The sequence below is a fragment of the Serinus canaria genome, chromosome 2 (genome assembly GCF_022539315.1).
Source record: "Serinus canaria isolate serCan28SL12 chromosome 2, serCan2020, whole genome shotgun sequence".
Lineage (NCBI taxonomy): Eukaryota > Metazoa > Chordata > Aves > Passeriformes > Fringillidae > Serinus > Serinus canaria.
In genome coordinates, this window is record NC_066315.1 from 27,336,892 (window position 1) to 27,357,988 (window position 21,097).

The 21,097-nt window shown below is 37.0% G+C and overlaps 1 protein-coding gene across 1 annotated transcript in view; it reads right to left on the minus strand.

Annotated features, from left to right (window-relative positions):
* The window catches only part of THSD7A (thrombospondin type 1 domain containing 7A), a 189,075-nt gene that overhangs the window by 15,724 nt on the left and 152,254 nt on the right, over positions 1-21,097 (minus strand). The window contains exons 15-23 of the mRNA XM_050971430.1: positions 14,197-14,375; positions 11,214-11,219; positions 9,533-9,666; positions 8,766-8,919; positions 7,842-7,983; positions 7,250-7,365; positions 1,902-2,019; positions 1,052-1,197; positions 322-496 (exon numbers count right to left, since the gene is read on the minus strand). Coding sequence (XP_050827387.1) covers positions 322-496; positions 1,052-1,197; positions 1,902-2,019; positions 7,250-7,365; positions 7,842-7,983; positions 8,766-8,919; positions 9,533-9,666; positions 11,214-11,219; positions 14,197-14,375 — 1,170 coding nt within the window. The remainder of the gene's footprint in view (positions 1-321; positions 497-1,051; positions 1,198-1,901; positions 2,020-7,249; positions 7,366-7,841; positions 7,984-8,765; positions 8,920-9,532; positions 9,667-11,213; positions 11,220-14,196; positions 14,376-21,097) is intronic.

Sequence of the window (21,097 nt, forward strand, 5' to 3'; positions counted from 1 at the left end):
TAATATTTATCTGTAAACCAACACCCTTTATTATACAGTTGAATACAGGTTTTATTTCAAAGGATTTTGTGAAAAAATATATATGTCTTAGATATAATCTGTGACAGAGAGATAATGTCTTTTATAAATTTATAATCTAGTATTTTTTTCTAATTGATTGATTATCATGAAGCCACTCCTAAAAAGTAACTCTGTTGTTCAATTGTTAGATGAATCCAATCAGTAAAGCAGATGAAAAAGATTTAATTGCCTAGGCTCTAATAGCTATAATGACACCCAAGCAATGTTGAGATGCAACATCTATTTGAACAGCTTTGTTACCTGGACAAGGGAAAGTGCAGGTTTCCTCAAGTATTATCTTCTTGTCACCATCTATAATAGGCTCTATTTCGCCACAGAATTCCTCATCTACTACTTTGCCAACATCTTCAATGGATCCATCATAAACCACACAGGAGATGTTCCTCACTCGTGTTCCCTCTCCACATTGAGCATCCTACAGAAGGAGAACATATCGTGATTATAACTGAACAGAAGAAAGGGCCAAAAGACTAGATCTCAGTTACATGTCACTCTATCCCCTATTAGTTTTGCTTAACTACTTATTCATTCCAATAAGGAGAAAAAAGAAGACAAAAAGGAGAAGACATGGTTCATTACCTCTGAAACAAAAAAAAAAACCCAACCCAAAATTTCTGGTCACTGGTAAATTAAATTACAGAGCTAATTATGCTTTTGAATTACAACCAGAGCAGTATTGCAGTCAAGTGAAGATCTTTTCTAATATGTGAATATATTTCTGCTGATATTCTTTTACAATTAGTAAAGATGCTGCTCAGGTACCAAAGTTTACATTTATACTCTGAATATCTGTAAGACACTGTTGCATCTATTGATAAATATGAAATCTAAGGAAAAAACCAAACTTATTTTTTGTGTAAGAGAAGTGGAAGCAAATTGTTTAAAGAATTACTAAGGAAGTATCCAGGCATATCACATATATGCCTCACTCCACACTTTCCACAACTTCCAAGTCCCACATGGCTTTTACCTCTACTTTGCATGTAGACCATTGACCATATTGCCATCGATAACAAGGTTTGACTGGACAGGGCTTGAATTGCTCCATCTGGGAAGGACAAGGTCTCCCATCACCCTGAAATGGCTGATTTATAGTCCTTCTTCTGATCATTTTTCCTGTAACAAAAACCAACAATATAACTAACAACAAAGTGCTTAGACTGATTTATTCCTCAAGATGGTTCTATTTTGCTGAAAAGTATTGTGTTTGAATAAAGCATTTTTTTCCAGATTTGACAAATTGAATTATGAAGCTGATCTGTTGGCTCTTGTCTGTTATGTGGATTCATATTTTCCAAGTCAGACACTTTATATTCTGTCACTTGTTTGCAGTGTAAGAAGTGCAGGAGGATGCCTGATTAGGATTGCTACTGTAACAGCAAACAAAAGCAGTAATTTCCTAGTTCAGAAGCCCAAAGAAGAATATTCTTTATGAATGTGACAACATGTTTGTACATTTCAGTGGAGACTCCAGCTCCTCATCTGGGGCTTGCTGCTAGAAGAGGCCAGCATGCTGTGTTCTTCCCTCAGTTAACACAGAAACATGTGTCCTACAATTGTTTGATTCCAGCAAACAAGAACTTAAAACTTTCTGCCACTGTCTGTGTGGGAAACACTACATGCAGATTTTGCAGAAAATGGAGGATTCTTCACTCAGGCCCAAAGACAATTAAAATGCAATAGCCTTATCCAACCATTATCTCCTCTTCAGCCATGATATGCTACCCAGCTTCACTGAGATACAGTTTCTATTTCAAATACTTGTATAAACTGAAAGAGAAAGTCTTAGTCTTTAAAATATGCCAAAGGTATGTCCTGACCTGTAAGGCCACATGTTTGAGAGCACTCAGACCAAGCAGACCAGTCAGAGAGCTGACAGTTCACAGGACATTCCACCACGCAGGACATATTCATTTGCCATGTCTTTTCCAAACCAAGCTGAAAGAAAATGTTGAATGGTTAGCACAAAACTCCAGGCCTGTATCACCAGTGCATGGTAAAAAAGTAAAGTTACTAAGACATTTAAAATTCTCACTTCAAGACAGTCCTAATGCATATACTGATTTTCATATACATGCATAAATCCCATTTTCAAGAATCATTTTCTAAACTAGAACCTATAATGAGGCTAAATCTCTACACTATTACTTTTTGCAACAGGTGAAGGCCAAAATAATTTATGAAGTATTTTGAAAGAGGAATGCAAAAATACTGAACAGCTCTTAATAAGTGAATTGAAGTGAGACTAGAAGCCAAGTTCAAACCTAGCAAAAAGAGGAGGATTAACATGTACTAGATATTCAAAAGATGTTGCAGATGCTGAAAGTTTACAGGAGCTCAAGAGAGACTGAACAAGTTAATGGAAGAGAAATCTGAAGGTTTAAACACACAGGCAAATGTAGTTCAGGAGTTGAAAACAGGTGGAAGCTATGAAAGGAGTAGGTGGAAACTCTTGTATGTCTGTGCTTCTTACTCATAACTTACTAATTCTATTCTATTCTATTCTATTCTATTCTATTCTATTCTATTCTATTCTATTCTATTCTATTCTATCATGCTGTTCATACAAAGATATTGACATGACACTGACAATGATTTTTCCAAAAAATATACATATTTGCATTTTTTTCTGAAAAACTTTGCAAAAAACCCAGAATCCTCTAACATCCATAAAGTAAAAGCTCCAGTTGCTGGAGGAGTCTGAGAGAAGGGGACAGAGAAATTTATCTCAAGACTCAAGTTTTCCCAAAAATATATTCTGTTCTCTGTTTTTCTGGGGGTATGATTCAGCCTAACATCCTGCTCTGGGGAAGGAAGAGTTTTATAATAATGCTCAGGACATGGCACAAGAACTACATGCTCCTTTGGTCTGATCCTGGACAGCCATTTCTATGTTCTTATAACTCTCCAGATTTTCCCCATCCATGCAAGGAAAGAGATATTCTCACTAACACATATGAGAATACATGATGCAAGATGAAATGTGACTGATGGCAAAAATATTAGCATAATAACACCTGAATCCTGCACAGCTGAGCGAAAAGGGTAGGTCAGGAAGTATCATACACTCATAGGGTGTATGATCTAAAGTATGAAAGAAAATCAGTCCTGCCAACATGAACAGATCTACAGAAAAGACTGTTCTCTTCACTGGACCTCACCAGCAGACCTTGCTGTTCATTGAGGCATTTCAGAATCCTAGGCAGTTGTGAATATCTTTAATTAGAAAAAAATCACCACCTAGTTTATGAAAATAAAAAAAAAGCAAACTAGAGATTTCAAAACCTATTAATTTTAATGACTGGAAAAGATAATTATATAAAACCAGCATTTAAGACCTTAAAAAGGAGATAAACCCACTCTTCCCTACTAAACACAAGCATGGAGCAATAATTAGGCACAACATTAACATGCCCTCCATAAGTAAACTGCCATAAGTACTGAAAATATCTCCTCCTGATAGACTCACCAAGTTTTAAATTTGCATTTGCAGTACCATTTATTGAGACAGATGAGGGTTTAGACCTCTGTTTGCTTTTATACATCAAAGAATGAGTTCTTGGCTTTTTGTGGTGGTTCAGTATAGCCTTGATTATACAGTTATCACACACAGACAACCTGAAACCTTTGGATAATCTGGAATTTGGATGATTAGGAAGCTAGAGAACCCTCTTTGAAGTCCATATTTGGGTCAAACCTTCTGAGCAAAGGCTTTAAAGTCTGCTGAATTGATTCCTGCCAATTATAGAAACATGACTGCTCTCTTTCAAGACTGGTTTTCTCAGCTGGACTTTAGCAGCTCAAGAGGGAAAAGCCCAAGAAAGATATTAACAGTGAAGAGGAGAAAGCTGAAGGCCAGATTACCCACAGTGACCTCCTATTTGCATGTCTTAGATACTGAAGTGCTGCTTAAATAGATCTGGGGAACGACTGACAGGTTGCAGTTCAATATTATTCCCTCTTGTCCTTCTCCTTCCTTGAACTGATGAATCACAATTCAACTTGAAGAGCTTAGAAAATATTTGAAAAAGTGTTCATTAGCTCCATGACCCTAAAGCTTTTGTTCTGGATGAGCTGTGGTTTCTGACTCAACAACGTCAAGTACTGAAAGCTCCCCCTGTGCACTCTGTGCTCCTGGTCACACAGCCAGGGGCTGCTGCCAGGGGCAGCAGGCTGCCACACCAGCATGCTCCTTAAATCCTGTGACCCACAAGAAGTATCTGTTCTCATTTATGGGAATGTTTGGCACCAAAGATTAAACCCTGCTGCTGGAGGTTAATCATGTAATCTGACAAGCAGACTACTCACCAATAAACCAGCAAAGCCAGCTTTAATGCAGGCACAACTGCTGGTTTCTAGGCTTTTCTCATCTTTAATTAATGGTAAATGAATGCAAATTAGTCTATAAAAAGGAATATGAACAGGATCAGCTTGCTTTAGGTGATTTGTTTTTTAAATATTCAAACAAAGGGAAGTCAAGTTCTTGTGATAAATAGAAACCAAGTAATCCAGTATTACTATGCTTTGAGAGTTTGAAGAGAACTACATTAACATAACCAGGACTTGGAAATAGGCTTTGTAAATTGTTTTATCTTGGCAATAATCAGATGACTGGCTACCTTCTTTAGCTGATCAACTCAAATAAACACAACATCATATGGACACATAAGGAAATCAGAACACAGGGGTTCAGATGGAATGTCAGCATTTAACTCTGCTGATGCTCAGACCTGGAGATGGTTATAGAAGAAATTCAGCATGAGGAGTTCTTTTATATATAGCTTTATTGCTTTCTTGAACTATATATTATATAGAAACTCACTGCAATAATGAGTCTTAATTTCTTAGGGATCAGTGTAGGTTTATCTATTAAGAGCTCTCTCCTTTGCATATAATAATAAGAAACATAATTCAGTAAATGTACCTACACATAAATTAAGCAAATCTTTACTCATACTTCTAGTACCAAATTTTATGATAGCCCAGAGAAAATGAATTAGCTAGGTCATTACAAAATTACTTAATATTTCTCCTATTCATCAACTTTTCTAACCACATGCACCTGATTTGGAACTTAACCTAATATTTCTCCACAGCACTTATAACGCAAAAACACAGCAGAAACCCCCACCCTGAATGATCATTTGCAAGAAGTGTATAGTATGTATTCACATTTTGATAATTTCTTGAATACTCTGCTCTCATGACCTGCAAGGTCACAGAATTGGCTTTCACATCTTTAGAGTGAAGGGTCTGTTAAGATCTGAACAGCTTGGCTTTCCTGTTAATCAGGTTAACAGGTTTTACTCCTCAGTTATTGGATCAGCCTTTGACCTTGTTGGACCACTGCTTACACATCCATAATTCAACAAAGAGTCTTAAGTGTGTGACTAGGGAGTGGATCAGAGCTTTCTACAAGATATATCTCAAGATGATCTGTTGATAAAGCCAGGACATCACTGCAGTGATGCCTGTTGGCCAGTTATTTACAGCAAGTAGCTCTTGAGATATTATATTCTTGCCCTCATTATTCTTTTGAATAATAAAATTTCATTTCTTAAATTCAGGAAAACTCCAGAGGTTTTCTAAAATGAGATTTCAGTGTAAAATGTAATCAGTTCTAAATGTGGTTTTAAATCTTTGCTTGACAGGAGGAATTTCTTGGTTTTATAGTAAAAGAAATACATAAAATCAAATAAATCATATTTCTTTCTATTGAAATATTTATTTGGATGGATATTTTACATCCTGTCTTGGTATTAATTAATCAATATTGCAACCTCTTAGAAACAACAGACATTTCCTTCTCTTTTCTAACACATTAAAACATTTTAAAAAGCATTAATGCCCTGCCTTATTAACTTCACAGCAACTTGCTGGTATGACTTAGGGTAGTCATACTCTGAGCTTTTTCTCGAGACCTAATTTTTGTGGCTGTCCCATTCCTGGAAGTGTTCACAAGACCAGGTGGAGGAAACTTTCAGCAAACTGCTAGAGTGAAAGGTGACCCTGCCCACAGAAGGGATTTTATTCTTTAGGGTGATGATCTTTAAGAACTCTTCCAACCCCAACCATTTTATGATTCTGTGAAATTATTAAATTTTGTTAGAAACCCAAGAACCATGAGAGAAGGAGGAACATGGGACAGAAGTTAGTCTCAGCTGAAACTCTCTGCCTTTGTTGATTCAAGAATCCAGGATGTCAGAGGAGATAGGAGAAGTTTAAGTAGGTCAGATATACCATTACAAAATTATAGTCCAAAAGAAATGATGAGTTTCCTGACTCCCTCCACTTCTGTTGAGACTCTTTTCTATGGGCACATCCTGAGAGCAGCCTGTAGCCAGAAGGGTTCTGCAGAAAAGCTTGGTGCCAAAACTGCTGTGGGGGCCTTTCCCCCTTTGTCAGTTATTTTATTTCTGATGCCATGGTGGTGGGGGAATGGCAGTTGAAACAAGTGCAGTTACTTTCCATCAGAAATGCATGTAGGATTGCCCTTAAAGTAACACTGGTGCTGTTTTCATTATTTTTTTCATACTACAGACTCCATGCAATTGAAAGGGCTAGGATCAATGCACAAAATGTCAGGAAACCAATGCTGTCTAAGTGGAAGTTTGAACTTTTGCAAAACAGCTCTTTCAAAACTTAAGTGCTCCTCTCTGCTAGCTAGTTCTCCTTAAAAACTCCTACTTAATATTACATTCATGCTGCACGCTTTTTCACACTAGCTTGGGTATTTTTTGCATCACACAGCTGGATACAAGAAGTTAACATTCAGCCCAGCTGCAGAACGACACGTGAGAAATATTTTCCAACACATTGAGTACATGATTGATGCTGGCAGGTGTCCAAGACTCCATGCAGAAGTTGTATCAAATTAGAATTATGATTAGTATTCTGATTGAGATTTATTACCTTTATTCTACTTTATTAATTATTGTTTCTAAGTCATTTCCTCCAGGATATAATAATTAGCATATGTTCACAGAGGCACTTAAAAGTAACCAAAGGAAATAGTATAAAAATCAGTTGATGGCTCGGTTCATTTCAGAGGTACTTAACAATCCATGAAGAGTGTTGCAAAACATCTGGTGAAGATGCCATACAGCTCAGTTGGCTCAGTATTAATTAGCACAATTAGAAGGGAGCTTTCTCACAGGTACCCACTCACCTGTTCACAGTATTTCAGGTCAACTGATTTGCCATCACTGCGAACGCAGTCGAGCATCCGCGTTTTGATACCGCTGCCGCAGACAGCCTTCTCGCTGAGCTGACACGTGCTCCAGTCTGCAAAGGAGGAATTCATTAGCATGGCAGACTTTCAGATAGAATTCCCAATGATCCAGCCTCCCACCTAATTCTGATGGCCTAAAATAACCCTCACAAGCAACTTTTACACATGCAAAGGCTCACAGAGCTCAGCTGCTACACATTTTTGGAAACAGTGACCTTTACTGAAAATAGTCAGCGTCATGGTACCTTCCTGAAAAGTTCATATTTGGTTTTGTCTCTATGAATTTTGAGTAAATCACAAAATTATATGAGAAATACTTTTCCTGGAGTTACATTGTGCACATTTCACAGGCAAACTCTTAATTTAATATTTTATCTGGATCAAACAGCCTGAATCAGCTTTCAGTACAAGTTCCAGAGCTGCATCTGGGTAAGAATGGAAAGCAGAAAAATCCATCCTGTAAGGTGAATGGAAATGAGCTGTAAGATGTGGTCCCAGGCTGTCACTAGAAGCATAATAACACAAATACCTGTCACATTGTAGTCATAGTGGTAGCAGTTCTTGTTCAAAGTGCAGGCTTCTGCCTCAGTGGCAGCAGGACAAGGCTTTCCATCATCTGGTTGTCTAAGGCATTCAGCTGACCTTTCACGGACACTACTTCCATTGCATGGCTTGCAAGTAAGATTGGAAACAGCTTAAATATTTTGACACCCTAATACCTCTTTATGCAGAAATACAACAACCTTTTAAATAATCCCTTCCCAAAACACAAGTATAAATAACAGGTTCCTGCTAATGTGTGAGAGAAATTATTTTCTTTAACCTAACTTGGTAACACCATTCTATCCTCCTAACCAATGCATATTTCAGTATTAGTACTTTGGAACTATTTCACCCATTAACAAGATATTGAGATGCTCACTTTCCAAATGTTATAATGTAGTGCACCAAAGCCTGACAGAGGTCCCAAAACAATTTTTGGTTTTGTTTTTTTTTTTTTTTTTTTTACATTCCTTTTTTAAATTCTTGTCAGGAAGGAAGGGAAGAGGAGACCCAAAATTACTTTTCTATACTCAGTCTTGATCTGCAGACTTCATCACTCGTACCAGTGACATTTTTAGTTCAGTGACTGTGCTGCTATGCAGAGGCTCAGAGCTAGGCTCAAAGACAAACTCACAAGCCAGTGCCAAAGCTATTCCATCACATAGAAGGCACCCCACACTGGGAAGAGTGACCACTGGGCACATTTCAGTCTGTGTTCTGGAAGAATTTAGCTTAATGGAAAGTAATGTCACACTTCATTTGCAGCCAACACAAAACAACCCTAAAGATGACACTATATATCGATATTTACAGGTGTTATCAGTTCAGCATCTTTGCAAAACACATCTCACATACACTTTTAAGGTATCCTCCCAAAACTATAATTGTGGCACTTTGATATACTGCTTACCAAAGAGCACTGAGACCACGATCCCCATTCAGACATAACACAGTCCTCGGGACATGGCAAGGTGCATTTTCTAGCACCAAGTGGCATATCTTCAGGATCACACAGATAGTCTTCTACTGTGTCAGAAGGACCATCCACAGTGTTTAGCATGCACCTGGAAAAAAGAACTGCACATCAACTTCACTTGCCATGGATTTCGTATGGTATGTGCTCTAGAGTACTCTGAGGCATTTTAACATTCTGTCAGCACATAAATGAAATCATTATTGATCTATGAATACCCGAGAAAAGCTGAAGAGTCAAAAACAATCCTTGTTTTCACAGATGACAGCAACATAAAGGCATGCACATAATTTAGACAATACCTATCAGTGATTTCCTGGGCAGGTGATTTGCTTGACATTAGCTAACCTCTAAACCAGAATAATGCAGATCACTTATTGTTTAGACATATCTTGTGCATACTTCAGCTGGTAACTTTAAATCCAAAACTATTAAAAATTCAAAAAATTTTATATTCTTAGTATTAATCCTTAACTTACACAGATGCCTTTTAATTACCAAAAGGTTAAATTAGGAATCAAGGTCTATATCCATAACAAGTAGACAGAGTCATATTGCACTCCCCGAATCTACTCTGATTTCTGTCAGCCAGGCTCCAGTTCTGGACTCAACCCTAGGCATTACATAGAATTACATCAAATAAAATACAGCCAAAACTGAAAGTGAAGGTTCATTAAAGTGAAGGAGGAGCAATATTGTCTTACCTGACTTTCCTTGTTTGAACACCTTCTCCACAATTCTCTTTTAAGTCCACGTTGGTCACCTTGCAGACACTCCAGGGCTCAGTTACCCATATGTACTGGCTGCAGTCACTGTGGCAGGGGACTACCTCATACACCTGGAATCCACATCCAGTGTCAATTTTGGTGCACACAAGTAAGAAACATGCAAAAGTGATCATACAGAAAAAAGCATTATTGCTCTTGGAAAGAATAAAAAATATGAATGTGATGATTTAGACACTATAGTAATAATACAGATTAAATACTTGCTAGAAAACTTCTCTGGTTTTCACTGCCACTAAGCCCATGCTGTGCCATTTCCACCAAAAACATCAACAGAACTAACATAAGGTCTGTAACTAGGCTAGCTCATGAGTATAGCTTTTTAAAAAATGCTGTTAACACTCTGCTAGCACTTTAGCTCTGTCCTTCACATCTCTTCTCTATGATTCCATCCCACTATTATATTACTATCCCAGTTATTAATTGTGGGGGTTTTGTATCACTTAGGAGAGGTGACCTCAAGAGTAATTATACCAATATATATTGATTCATTTTATTTATTCATTGTGTACGCCTACAATCACTCTAATGTATTTGTATACCAGAATTAGTATTATGTTTAGATTGGAATGCAAATTTTTAAATGGCATCTCACATAGCAATTTCTACATAGTGTTCCATGTACTGACTCAAACACACATTACAAAAAATGGGACAGACAGCACATGCTGAGCGAGAAGCAGATGTTGAACTTAAATCTCTATTTTATAAACACTCACCTGTGCCTGAAGAATTTTCATGAACCCAAAAGAAAAAAAAAGCAAAGAGAAAAAGTTAGAATTGTATGAGTGAAGCATAAGTACTTAAAGAGAATAAATGTAGGCACAATTTTATTATAGAAAATATACAATATTATTATAGACAATATTCTGTTAGTTCTGCAAAGAAAAAGAGCTTTATTTTTTTCTCTTGGATCTCCTTTGCTATCATAAGGCAATTTGCAAAAAGTTTGCCCTTGGAAGAAAATAAATTTTATAAATCACAACTGGTGGAAAGAAACTGTATATTACCTAGTCTCCTGGTTAGACAATTGAACTGTTTTCCCTTTTTGCCTATAATGAGCATCAAACTTTTACACAGTAGGGAATCAAGTCTCTCTTAGATAAGAGAAAATCCTCAATGTTTTTGGAGGATACTGGACTTCTCTATCAATTGAAATTCTTCTGACAGCATTAAGTGCAATATATTCAAACAAATAAATGGAACTGTCAATTCTCATCCTTCCGAAGTTCCTGCATCCTTCATTGAATATCTTAATTATGCATAAATTACTTAAAGCCCATTGCCTTGAAATTAAACCGGCTAATTTGACATATCATTCTAGGTATCAAGTCAGCACAATCAAAACTGATGAAAAATCCAAGACTTGTCTTAAAAAAGTTCTTGATTTCTTTTCAGCCTTCTTGTGTAGAAAAAAAAAGTTCTTGATTTCTTTTCACAACCCTTCTTGTGTAGAAAAAGATTGCTGATATTTGAGGGTTAACCTGCAACAAAATACCACAGAAAAGAGAATGCCTTGGACACTAAATGTGTAGTCTGATATCCTATCACCATACAGCTGATCAGCCCATGCACAAGGCCACCAGCATAGTCAGCATACTTGGGCCTTCTCTGAACTACATTAACAATAAAAGGCATAAAGGTGTGTGGTGAAAATGCATCTTAGGGAAGGTACTGGACTCTTGAAAATTTCTTCTTTAGAATTCTTCTCCAGGATTTCCAAAATGAGAATAGGAAAGCCTTAATTCAGGGACATGTCTGTATGTCTGACCTTGGTTAGCATAAGAAATACATAAACCCCACACACTCAACAGCTTTTGCAGTAACATAAAATTTGGAAATCCTGACAGAAAGCCAGAGGAGGACTTTATACTGCATTTCACATGTGAGTGGTGTTCTCCGCTGGCATTTTTGCAACTATGACTGCAGGCCACAGCAGTTTGGTGGTATAAGAATTGCATACCCATCCTGTTCCTGATAAGAGGAAAAACAATACTTGTAATCAATGAAAAGATGGATGTCCTTAATTTCTCTAACAGTCTCATGTAAGTCTCTTCATTTGAAACCATCTTATGGCCATTGACATGATTTCATATCAAACCTGACTCCATTATTACTATAATTATGATGTCTTTTAGCCTATTGAAGTGAGTACTGAGCAAGCTTTATTCAGTTGGAGTGTGGTTTGGGAGCCACCCTGGCATGCACGGCCAGGAGGAAAGACATTGAGTGACACATCCAGCTTTCACTGTGCTCATCCTTCCTCAAATCACAGGCACACATGTCAGCCCCGAGAGACACTGAACAACTTCTTAACAAGGTCTTAAGGATTTTATTTCAGTGTTTCCCTAGCCTTACTATTAGAAAGTTTTCCCAAGGCTTAACCCAAATCTGCTTGCAGCAGTGTAAGCCCACTGCTTTTATCCTATCCATGATGGCCATGGAAAATGGATTATTTCCTCCTCCTTTGCAGCAGCCCTTTATGTCTGTACTAGCAGACTGCCAACATCCTCCCTCCCACCTCCCGTTCCCTGGGCTAGACAACACGTTGTAGTCTTTGCCCAGGTGCATAATTCCTAGATGGCATCTTACAGCATAGTTCCTCTGTAAATCACAGTACACATACTTGTGGGCACCAAAGATCCAATATTACCACTATGGGTCACATGTATGCAAAAAAGAGTGCTACATTATTGAGTAATAAATATGTAACTTATACACATTATATTAAAAGATTATTGAATGATGACTCTGAAAAGTCAGTTCTTTTCCAGCTGAATGGTGGATCATATTCAGTTTAAATAACTAATTAAGAATTGGAATACCTGTGCATTTCTCTGCATGTATCTGAATTGAAAGGGAATGTATTTAAAAATGAAAAATACAGGCTCTATATTTTTCAACATCCTTTCATTATCGGTGGAATTTCTTTCTCATGAAAGTACTATATTTCAATTATATTTTTACAATAATTACATTTGGAATCAGCTATTTTTTGTCAAAGACCATGTAACCACAAATCAAATGAGTCAAAGTACCAGCAGAGGGCAATAGTGTTGCATAAAAGTGGCGAACAGACCTCCCGGAAAATCACCTTCGATGCAGAAAAATACAAGCCTATTATGTACTACATGAATATTAAAGAAGGAAAAGACTTTTGTATAGACTATAATTTGCTCCTATTGAAAAACGTTCCTCCCAATTTAAAGCATATTTACATGCTGACCCAAATCCAGCAACCCTCATTCTAGTTCATGTTTTGTTAAAGTAGATCACAAACTTGGTTTATTAGCTGCGGTTAAACACTTATGATTTTCGAAATTAGAACTAATTACATCCCCTAAAGTAGAAAATTAGATCAACAAGCCATTTCATTTTGTTCTAGCAAAATGTCAATAGGATAATATGAAGTACATGCATTTATATTCAAATGTAAATTGAGAGCTCATTTTTTTAAAAATCTCTGAATATTTACAGAAAAAAAACGTGGTTGTTTAACATGCCTCTGCAGACTAAATTAAATTCAACAGTAATATGAATATAAATCAACTTTGAAGAGCATAAGTTAATTGACAAGAAATGTTTTTCCTTTCTAAAACTCTCCAAGGAAAGAGACTTCAGGGTTTAACTTGGGCTAGTGCTAAACTTGTTCTTAAAGACTAAATGCTTGTTAGAGGTCCAAGCCTTCCAGCACTCTCAGGGTGCTCTTGGGTCACATTTTATGGTTTGGTTTCACTTGAAGAAGATCCAGACTGTATGGTCAGACATACTGCAATAGCAAGTGCAGTTTGTGGGACAGCTGGGAGTTGCATTTGTGACTGAACTGCACTGCCAGGGCAAGCGTACCCAAGAAGGTCAAGCTCCAGCTTGAGGAGAACCCACTAAGGGGCACTGGAATGACTGTTTGAGAGTTTTACTTTCTGATCTAAGATGGTCAGGGAGTGACACTAAAAATCTTGCCAATTTGAGCAACTGTAAAGAGACATTTTATCCCCTGTCATATACTAGAAGATTAGAAGGGACATTAAAGATCATTTAGTTCCAAGCCCCCTACCATGAGCAGGGATCTTCCATTGGAGCAGTTTGCTCAGAGCCCCATCCAATCAGGCCTGGAACATTTCCAGGGATGAGGCATTCACCAGTTCTCTGCATAACCCATTCCAGGGCCTCATCACCCTCTGAGTGAAGAATTTCTTCCTAATGTATAATATAAATCTGCTCTCAGTTTGAAGCCATTCCCCCTTGCCCTGTCACTACATGGCTCTGTACAAAGTTTCTCTCCATCTTTCTTGGAGGATCCCTTCAGGTAAGTAATCTTTGGAAACACAGTCTTCAAAATCTGCATGTAAGCATGTTTTGTTGTCTGCAATCTGCAGTTCACAAAATATGCAAAATTCTTTCAGCTGAGGAAGCAACTAAGACAGATCCTTTACTGCCTGAAGAACTCTAAACCAACACATACTCCTTCTACCTCCATCTGCTCCTTATGTTATACAGTTTTTCTACAACAAAAAATACAGATAAAAGAGTTATTTGAAGTTTGGGAAAAGCTATATCAATAATGTACATATAAATCAAATTACCTGATTGATGTGATCTAGCTTTGGGCAGGGTCTTCCACCGTTGTAGGGTTTTTCACGAAGCCATTTAGACCGAACCTTTACCCCACTGCCACAGGATTTACTACAGCGAGACCAGTTGGACCACTCACTGAGCTTGCAGTCTGAGGGACAGGGAATAATACAGGCTTCCTCAATATACCCTGGGTGAATAGAAAAGAAAGTGAAATCTCTTCAGCATGTCAGTTGGTGACTTCTCCCCGAAGCCCTCGTCTGCTTCATTTAGATTCTCCAAAGTTTGACTTGACAGGGCTGTGTGAATAGAGAGATCTCTTCATCATTAGGGATAAATTAAATTCTGCAGAAAATTGACACATATAGCTGGAGACTGTTGGAGTAGCAGCTGAGCATCCTCACTGCTCATCATCCCATCTGATTAGCATTCACACTCTCCAGATTTCAGCATTCCAACTTTCTGACAGCTACAGTGTAATTGACCATCTCTTGGCAGCATCAATCTTACTCTGTAAAATGATATGTGTAATTTTTTTAAGGAAAAAAAGGTTTAACTGAAGGATACTCCACAACTGTAACAAGTAATTCAATTGCAGTTATACATCAAAAATCCAACTGAGAAGAAATGCATCTCGCCAGCCTGGAGCAAGGGAACTTAACACCTTGTGACCTTTCTAAGGCTAGAAAGAGAGAGTAGCCTGCCACATTAATGATCTGCCGATTAACAACCATCTGCCCCCAGCAGCACACTGAATAATTGCACTGAATGGAAAAGCAGATGTTTGTTTTGGTTCTGTCATTGGTCCAGAGAGGTTGGAAGGGGGAATGACATGGTCTGCAGGGAGTAACATGAGGCCTCAATTCACTGAATAAGTGAAAATGTCTTTCTTTCAAAAGCAACATATGTCATAGGTCTACAATATGTATAATTTATTCAAGTATTTAAGGGAGAAGCTATAATACATCAAATAAAAAGCTGGCCTTAACTGCATGTTTACTACAACTATATCCTGAACTCTCTTCTCCCCTTTCCTGTGTCAGAACTGCAAAGTATTTACCATTAGCAAATACTTTACAGATTAAAAACCTTGGTGTATTTAAACTTGTATTAAAATATTTAATTAAAATATTTAATAAAAACAGCGGCAAAATTTGCCATACTTGGTTAAGATCATCCTCAAAAGATTACCATGGTTCACTAGGCTTCAAATGTTTCAACTATTTTTCAGATATATAGAGTTTTTTAAATTTGAAGGGGATCAATCTTTTCATCAGAGTTGAATTGTTTTTAACCTGTGCTTCTATGTAAAGTTGTTCTGTCTCTTCTAAAAGGAACCAATAACAACCAATCTCAAGGTCTGTAAAGAATCAAACCACTTAGATTTCAATTCTGTATACCTCTTTCTAGTTAATTTGTTGGTTTAGATATAGTTAATTTGTTTTAGATAAAGAAAATATTTTAAAAACCCCCATACATTAGCATTTATAGTATTTTATGGTCAAATTCAGATGACGTTTTAATTTTGTATGGTTTTACTTTGTTTAGAAGTGTTAAATATTTAAATAAATATAAAGAGAATATCCTGGACTGTGAAACTACTGCTCACCAAACGTGTCTTCCTTAAAATGACTAGAATACTATTACCTTGAATACAAGCATATTTATTAAATATCTGTTGCTATTTGAGCAACGAGTTCAGTGAAAGTACATGAAGGGGACACTGTGCTAGACAAAATAAATTTTTGAGGATCACATCCCTGCATATAAGAGGTGCTGACACAGATTTCCCTGCAGAAGTAGATGCAAAATTGATTACATTTCACTTTACCTGACATCTCTGACTCCTAGAAATCTGATGCACCCTATCTCAGAGCTCCATCCTGCACTGAAGTTTGATTGCATAAATACCAAAGTCTGTACTTGCACCAGAAATGAGCTTTCAACAAGTCCTCTCAGGTGCTAGACAAAACCATGTACTCACACAATCAGGAAGCTACTGAATGAAAATGGAAAATAACCAAAGCAAGTTAAACAATTCTCTTCAAGCAAGAAATATTTAGTGATATTTATTATCTAATAGAACCAAGTGAAGATTTCATTGCTCTATGAAATTTCTTGTGATTCTGAAATTGCTGCTTTTACTTTCAACATAACTTCTGAATATTGTGTTTCTGGAGAAATCTTTCTACTATAACACATTTATGCCATTTACCATTTGTGAAATTTCTATCTCTGGTAATTAAGGACTGAAAAACCCAAATTTAAGTTGTTTTAAATATATTGTACATCCTTAAGCATGTAGCCTAAATTACAGGCTGCTTCAGGAAGACTTTATTTTAAGGTCCATAGACCTTTGAGATTGTCTTAGTAACTCTCAAAAGGGATCTTCCCAGTCTTTGCCAAAATCTTCTCCAGGATACCATGGTATTTTGGGATTTTGAAAGCACTTCATAGCCTACCAAATAAATGGCTCAGAACATACAGTCAAGAGAATTGTAAGGAGACACTACATGGAAACAAAAAAAGAGGAGAAAAGAAATAAACATCCAGACAAAAGTAATATCTTGGTGAGGCACAAACAGAACAAAATCCTCTCAAGAGCTTATGCTGGCATTCTCTGGCCAGAGAGTGAAATGTAATAAAGAATGTTCTCACAAGTCAAAATAGAGGACAAAGTGAAGAAATACAAACACTGTGCTCTCTGATTCGTATTCCATATGTCATCAGTATGCAGAATGAAAATTACCTTGTTATATCTGACATCAAAAAGTTTTTGGCATATTTATCCCTTGGCATATATTTCCTCTCAGGGGCCTCAGTATTTTGCTCAACAGACTATTTAACATTTAGCTATTCTACTGGACACCCTTAGAACTGAGGAAGAAGCACACTTCAAATTGCTTACAGATAGCACTTTAGTCAAGAGAGAAGAGTGAATTAAAAAAATAAATTACTTGTTGAAAATTACTTGTTCCACTCCACTTACTACCTAGCAAATGGTACTTTTCAGGAAAAGCTTCTCTGGCCTTGTCATCACCTCAGATGCCTTTCTTTGTGTATGAAGTCAGCATATCTTTTAGGGTGATTAAGGATGATCTCTGTAAATTCACATCAATCCTCCCTCAAACCCAAGAAAGCAGATGTTAAGGAACTTTGAAAAGTTTACACTTGGTTGTTGTTGCTGTTGCTTTTGTTAAATTTCAGATGATTTTACTTGTAAACTGTTCACGCTGCAAACATTTTAGCAAGTGAGAAGACAGAATGTTGTTATATAGAAAAATATTGAGATGAAGTCACCAGAAATACTATATGCAAATGAGACTGGTGATGAAGATACATAGTTTCTGACATGAAAAGGATGTGAAGGAGTCATTTTTAAGCTTTCAGTATTCTTTTCAGTTTGATCAAATCACCTTTAGAAAGGTGCTGCTTGTCTTAGACCAGCCCTGTGTGTGTTACCTTATTACAGAAACAAGCTTCTAGAGTGTGGGTAAACATCTCTGTGGTGGAATGTCACCCAGTTATATCACACAGACTGGTTGTTAATATAATTGCACCAAAAGTCATACCTGAACTTTGAGGTTCAAAGAAGCAAGAAATTACCAAGGTAATTGCCAAGGTAATGATAGAGAGAAGGAAAGAATGAGAGCAGTGAAATGTCTATGAAGAAGAGCTGAGAAGATGAAGGAGTGACAATGAAATAGAAACCAAACAGTTAAATGGCTGAAGATATGTTCTCTGGACATCAGCAGTTCACTTTTTGCCTGCTGTTTCTCATCCTGACTGAAGTGTTCCACAGCCTCATTTCCTTCTCCTCACAGCATCTGAGGGATGCTGGAGAGATGGGACCGTGGTGTGCTGTGGTACAGGGTACAGCCCTGCATGGTCCAGAGAAGTGTTGGAAAGAGTTGCCTATGTCTAAGGGCCCGTGTCTGATCCCAGGGCAGTAGTTTCTCAGTTATTTCAGCTCCTATAAGGCTGGGAAGTGGGCAGTTGTCTGCTATGAATGAGAGCATGGCTATTCTGTCATTGAAGATTACTGAACCACAATTAAACAAATGGCTTTGAACCACTAGGAGTATGAACTGAACTCATTAGTAAAAGGGAAAAGTTTACTGTCCCATTGCTAATTGGCTATAAAATCTGGACTCCTAGAGCAAAGTAATTAACAGACGAGATGGATAATTTATAAGGGAGGACTTTAATGGACTTCACACTTTCTCCAATGACCAAGCAGGATAAGTAGGTGGATACAAGACTTTTCCCCACAAACTGCATATAGTAGGAGCAGACCTTCTACTCCAGTTGAAGGGTGCAAACATAAACATCTCACAAGATTTTTACAGAACTCTTTTGTCCCTAGGACTGACAGAATTATGCTCCAACTTTCAGGACTAAATGTCATGCTGTGTTTCAAAGAAAAAAATGGTTTATGTTGTTCTCATAGATTTTTTTTTTCAGAATATAGAAAGTTCATGGATCTCATCTTCTGGGACAAAGAAATACACAACTATTTGCATTTCATTTGCATCAGAAGATATGTGTTTCTAGAGACTATTCATATTTCTGTTGATCCATGGAAAGTTATTTTGAACACTATAAGATTTTTTCCATTTTTTTTTCAGGATTACCCTTCAAAGGCTCAAAATTTGAGAGCAATTGTTCATGCTTAACTATCTCCTGCATCAGTAATTCTTCCTCTGGTGAACTAACTGCAGCTCTTTGGATTGATGGATGACTGCTTTAAGACTGATATCCTGTTGACAAGACAGATGTAGAGGTACCAGAATTCAGAGGCCTAAGGCAGGACTTCTGGTGCAGGGCAAAAGGTAACATATTGCTAGAGAACACATGAGATAGATATACATATATATTTTTAAAAATATGAGAAAATATATAGGCTATGAAACAGTAAAGTGTTTTAATAACAATTTGAGAATTTAGGCTTACTACCATACTAGATTAGAATTTCCAAGGGGAAATATATTTACTTTTGAATAAACATTCAACAGAAAGTCCCAATTAAATTTTAACACTGATTTTGTTTTCTGTATAAATTTGCATTGCTTCAGGTTAGACTATTGAGAGTGAAAAAGCCACATCTAAAAATCCTAATAAAAGTGGATAAAGCAAGCTGTGACAGACTATATAGACTCTGTTATACCATACAAGATTTTATTTTATTGCACATATAAGCAATTAAATAAAAAATTCCTCCATTTCTATTGATACTCCTAGCAGCTGTTGCAAAAGTATTCACTGATATGCAGATATTCCTCTCTAATCCTCCACATAAGCCTTGTAGCCACAGAGGGCTTTGTAGAGTCAGCACAAATCAATGCATCTCATTTAATTAATGCTGAAGGGGGAAATAATCTCACACTAATAAGGCAGCAGACAAACTATCCTGACTGCTTGACTGTGCCTAAGGTCTTAACAGTAAACGGACATGAATTAAGCAGAGTAATACGACCTATATAAAAATGCTGCATCTGTCTGCCATGCTACTCTGCTTGCCTTCAGTAGGCACACACAAACACAACCACCACTCAGCTTATGTGGGTCATGATTCATAATTGATATATGGTGGAGAAAAACTGAACACTGAAGAGCAAATAGTTTAGTTCATAAGCGTGGCAGTGGCTTGCTTTTGTTTTTTTGGTTTTTTTTTTTTATTTTTGTCATGAAAATTCCAAGGTACAATTTAAAGGAACAATGAAGAGAATCTCATTTTTTTGACAAATATGTGGAAACAGATTGTTGGCAGACACATGCCATTATCCACAAAGCTCTAGTACACTACTCGTGTCAAGGATAAAGCTATGAAAAACAACTGCAGCTTTTCTGGTGGAGAAAAAAATCCTCTCACATTTGATTAACAAAATAAGTTAATATATTTCTCCAACAAAATTATCTATGTAGAATTGAAAACCAGGAAGCAGAGAAAGGGCAATTTATGTGTCTTCCACTGAGGGAAACAAGTGAAGAGCAGCTCAGTTACCCCTTTTAGCTGATGCTCCCACACCTGCTGACACCTGGAAGCTTTAAGCTCTTGCCCACACTCTGCAGAACTAGAATGGATGAAAATATCCATGGCAGAATATTTCAAATGGCTGCTGAATAGTGTAAACTTTCTTAACAACAAACTTAACTTAAATGAAAAACAAAATATTTTGAAATTTGAAATCAAAATATTTGGCATATATAACACAGATAAAAAAGAAAGTAAGGAAAAAACAAACCACCTTGTCTCCCTGCAGCTGAAACTTAACTCTACTTGAAACTGTTTCTTTGGGATTTTTTTTGAAGCCCCTGTTAAGCTACAGAAAGCTAAGGACCCTCTGCAGAAGGACTTCTGCCCTCTTCTTCCCACAGCTCTAACCTAGCAGTACCAATACAGTTATTTAACTATATTTTGACTTTTCTTTTACAGTCCCTCCTGTCTTCTTGAGAAACTTGTTTGCACTTGGGATTTTATAACTGCACCCAAAATTTCAAAAATTATCACAAGAATTCTCAGATGGGTATACTAAATTAGGGTGGCCCTTGTGTCCCATCTGTCCTTTAGGTCCTTGGTGGCTGTGAAACAGTCTGTTAGTTAACTCTTCTTAAATCTTCTGAGCATGAGATGTGCCGTGCAGGAAAGAGAGCCCTGAAGTATTTATTCTTCTGACTCTGTTTTCTTTTTCTTTTCTGAATTGTGATGATAAGCAAGCAACATCTTGCAAAAAAACCAGCTAATGAATTTTTTGGCACAGCAGAGCAGGTCTGTCTTCTCATTTCTTCCACTCAAAACAACATGGCTTGCAACACCGACCTATTCATGGCTTTGTAAATTTACATGGTAATATTTACACAAAACTTTTGAAAGTCTCATTATTTGAGTTTTTTGTGTTATTTGAATATATC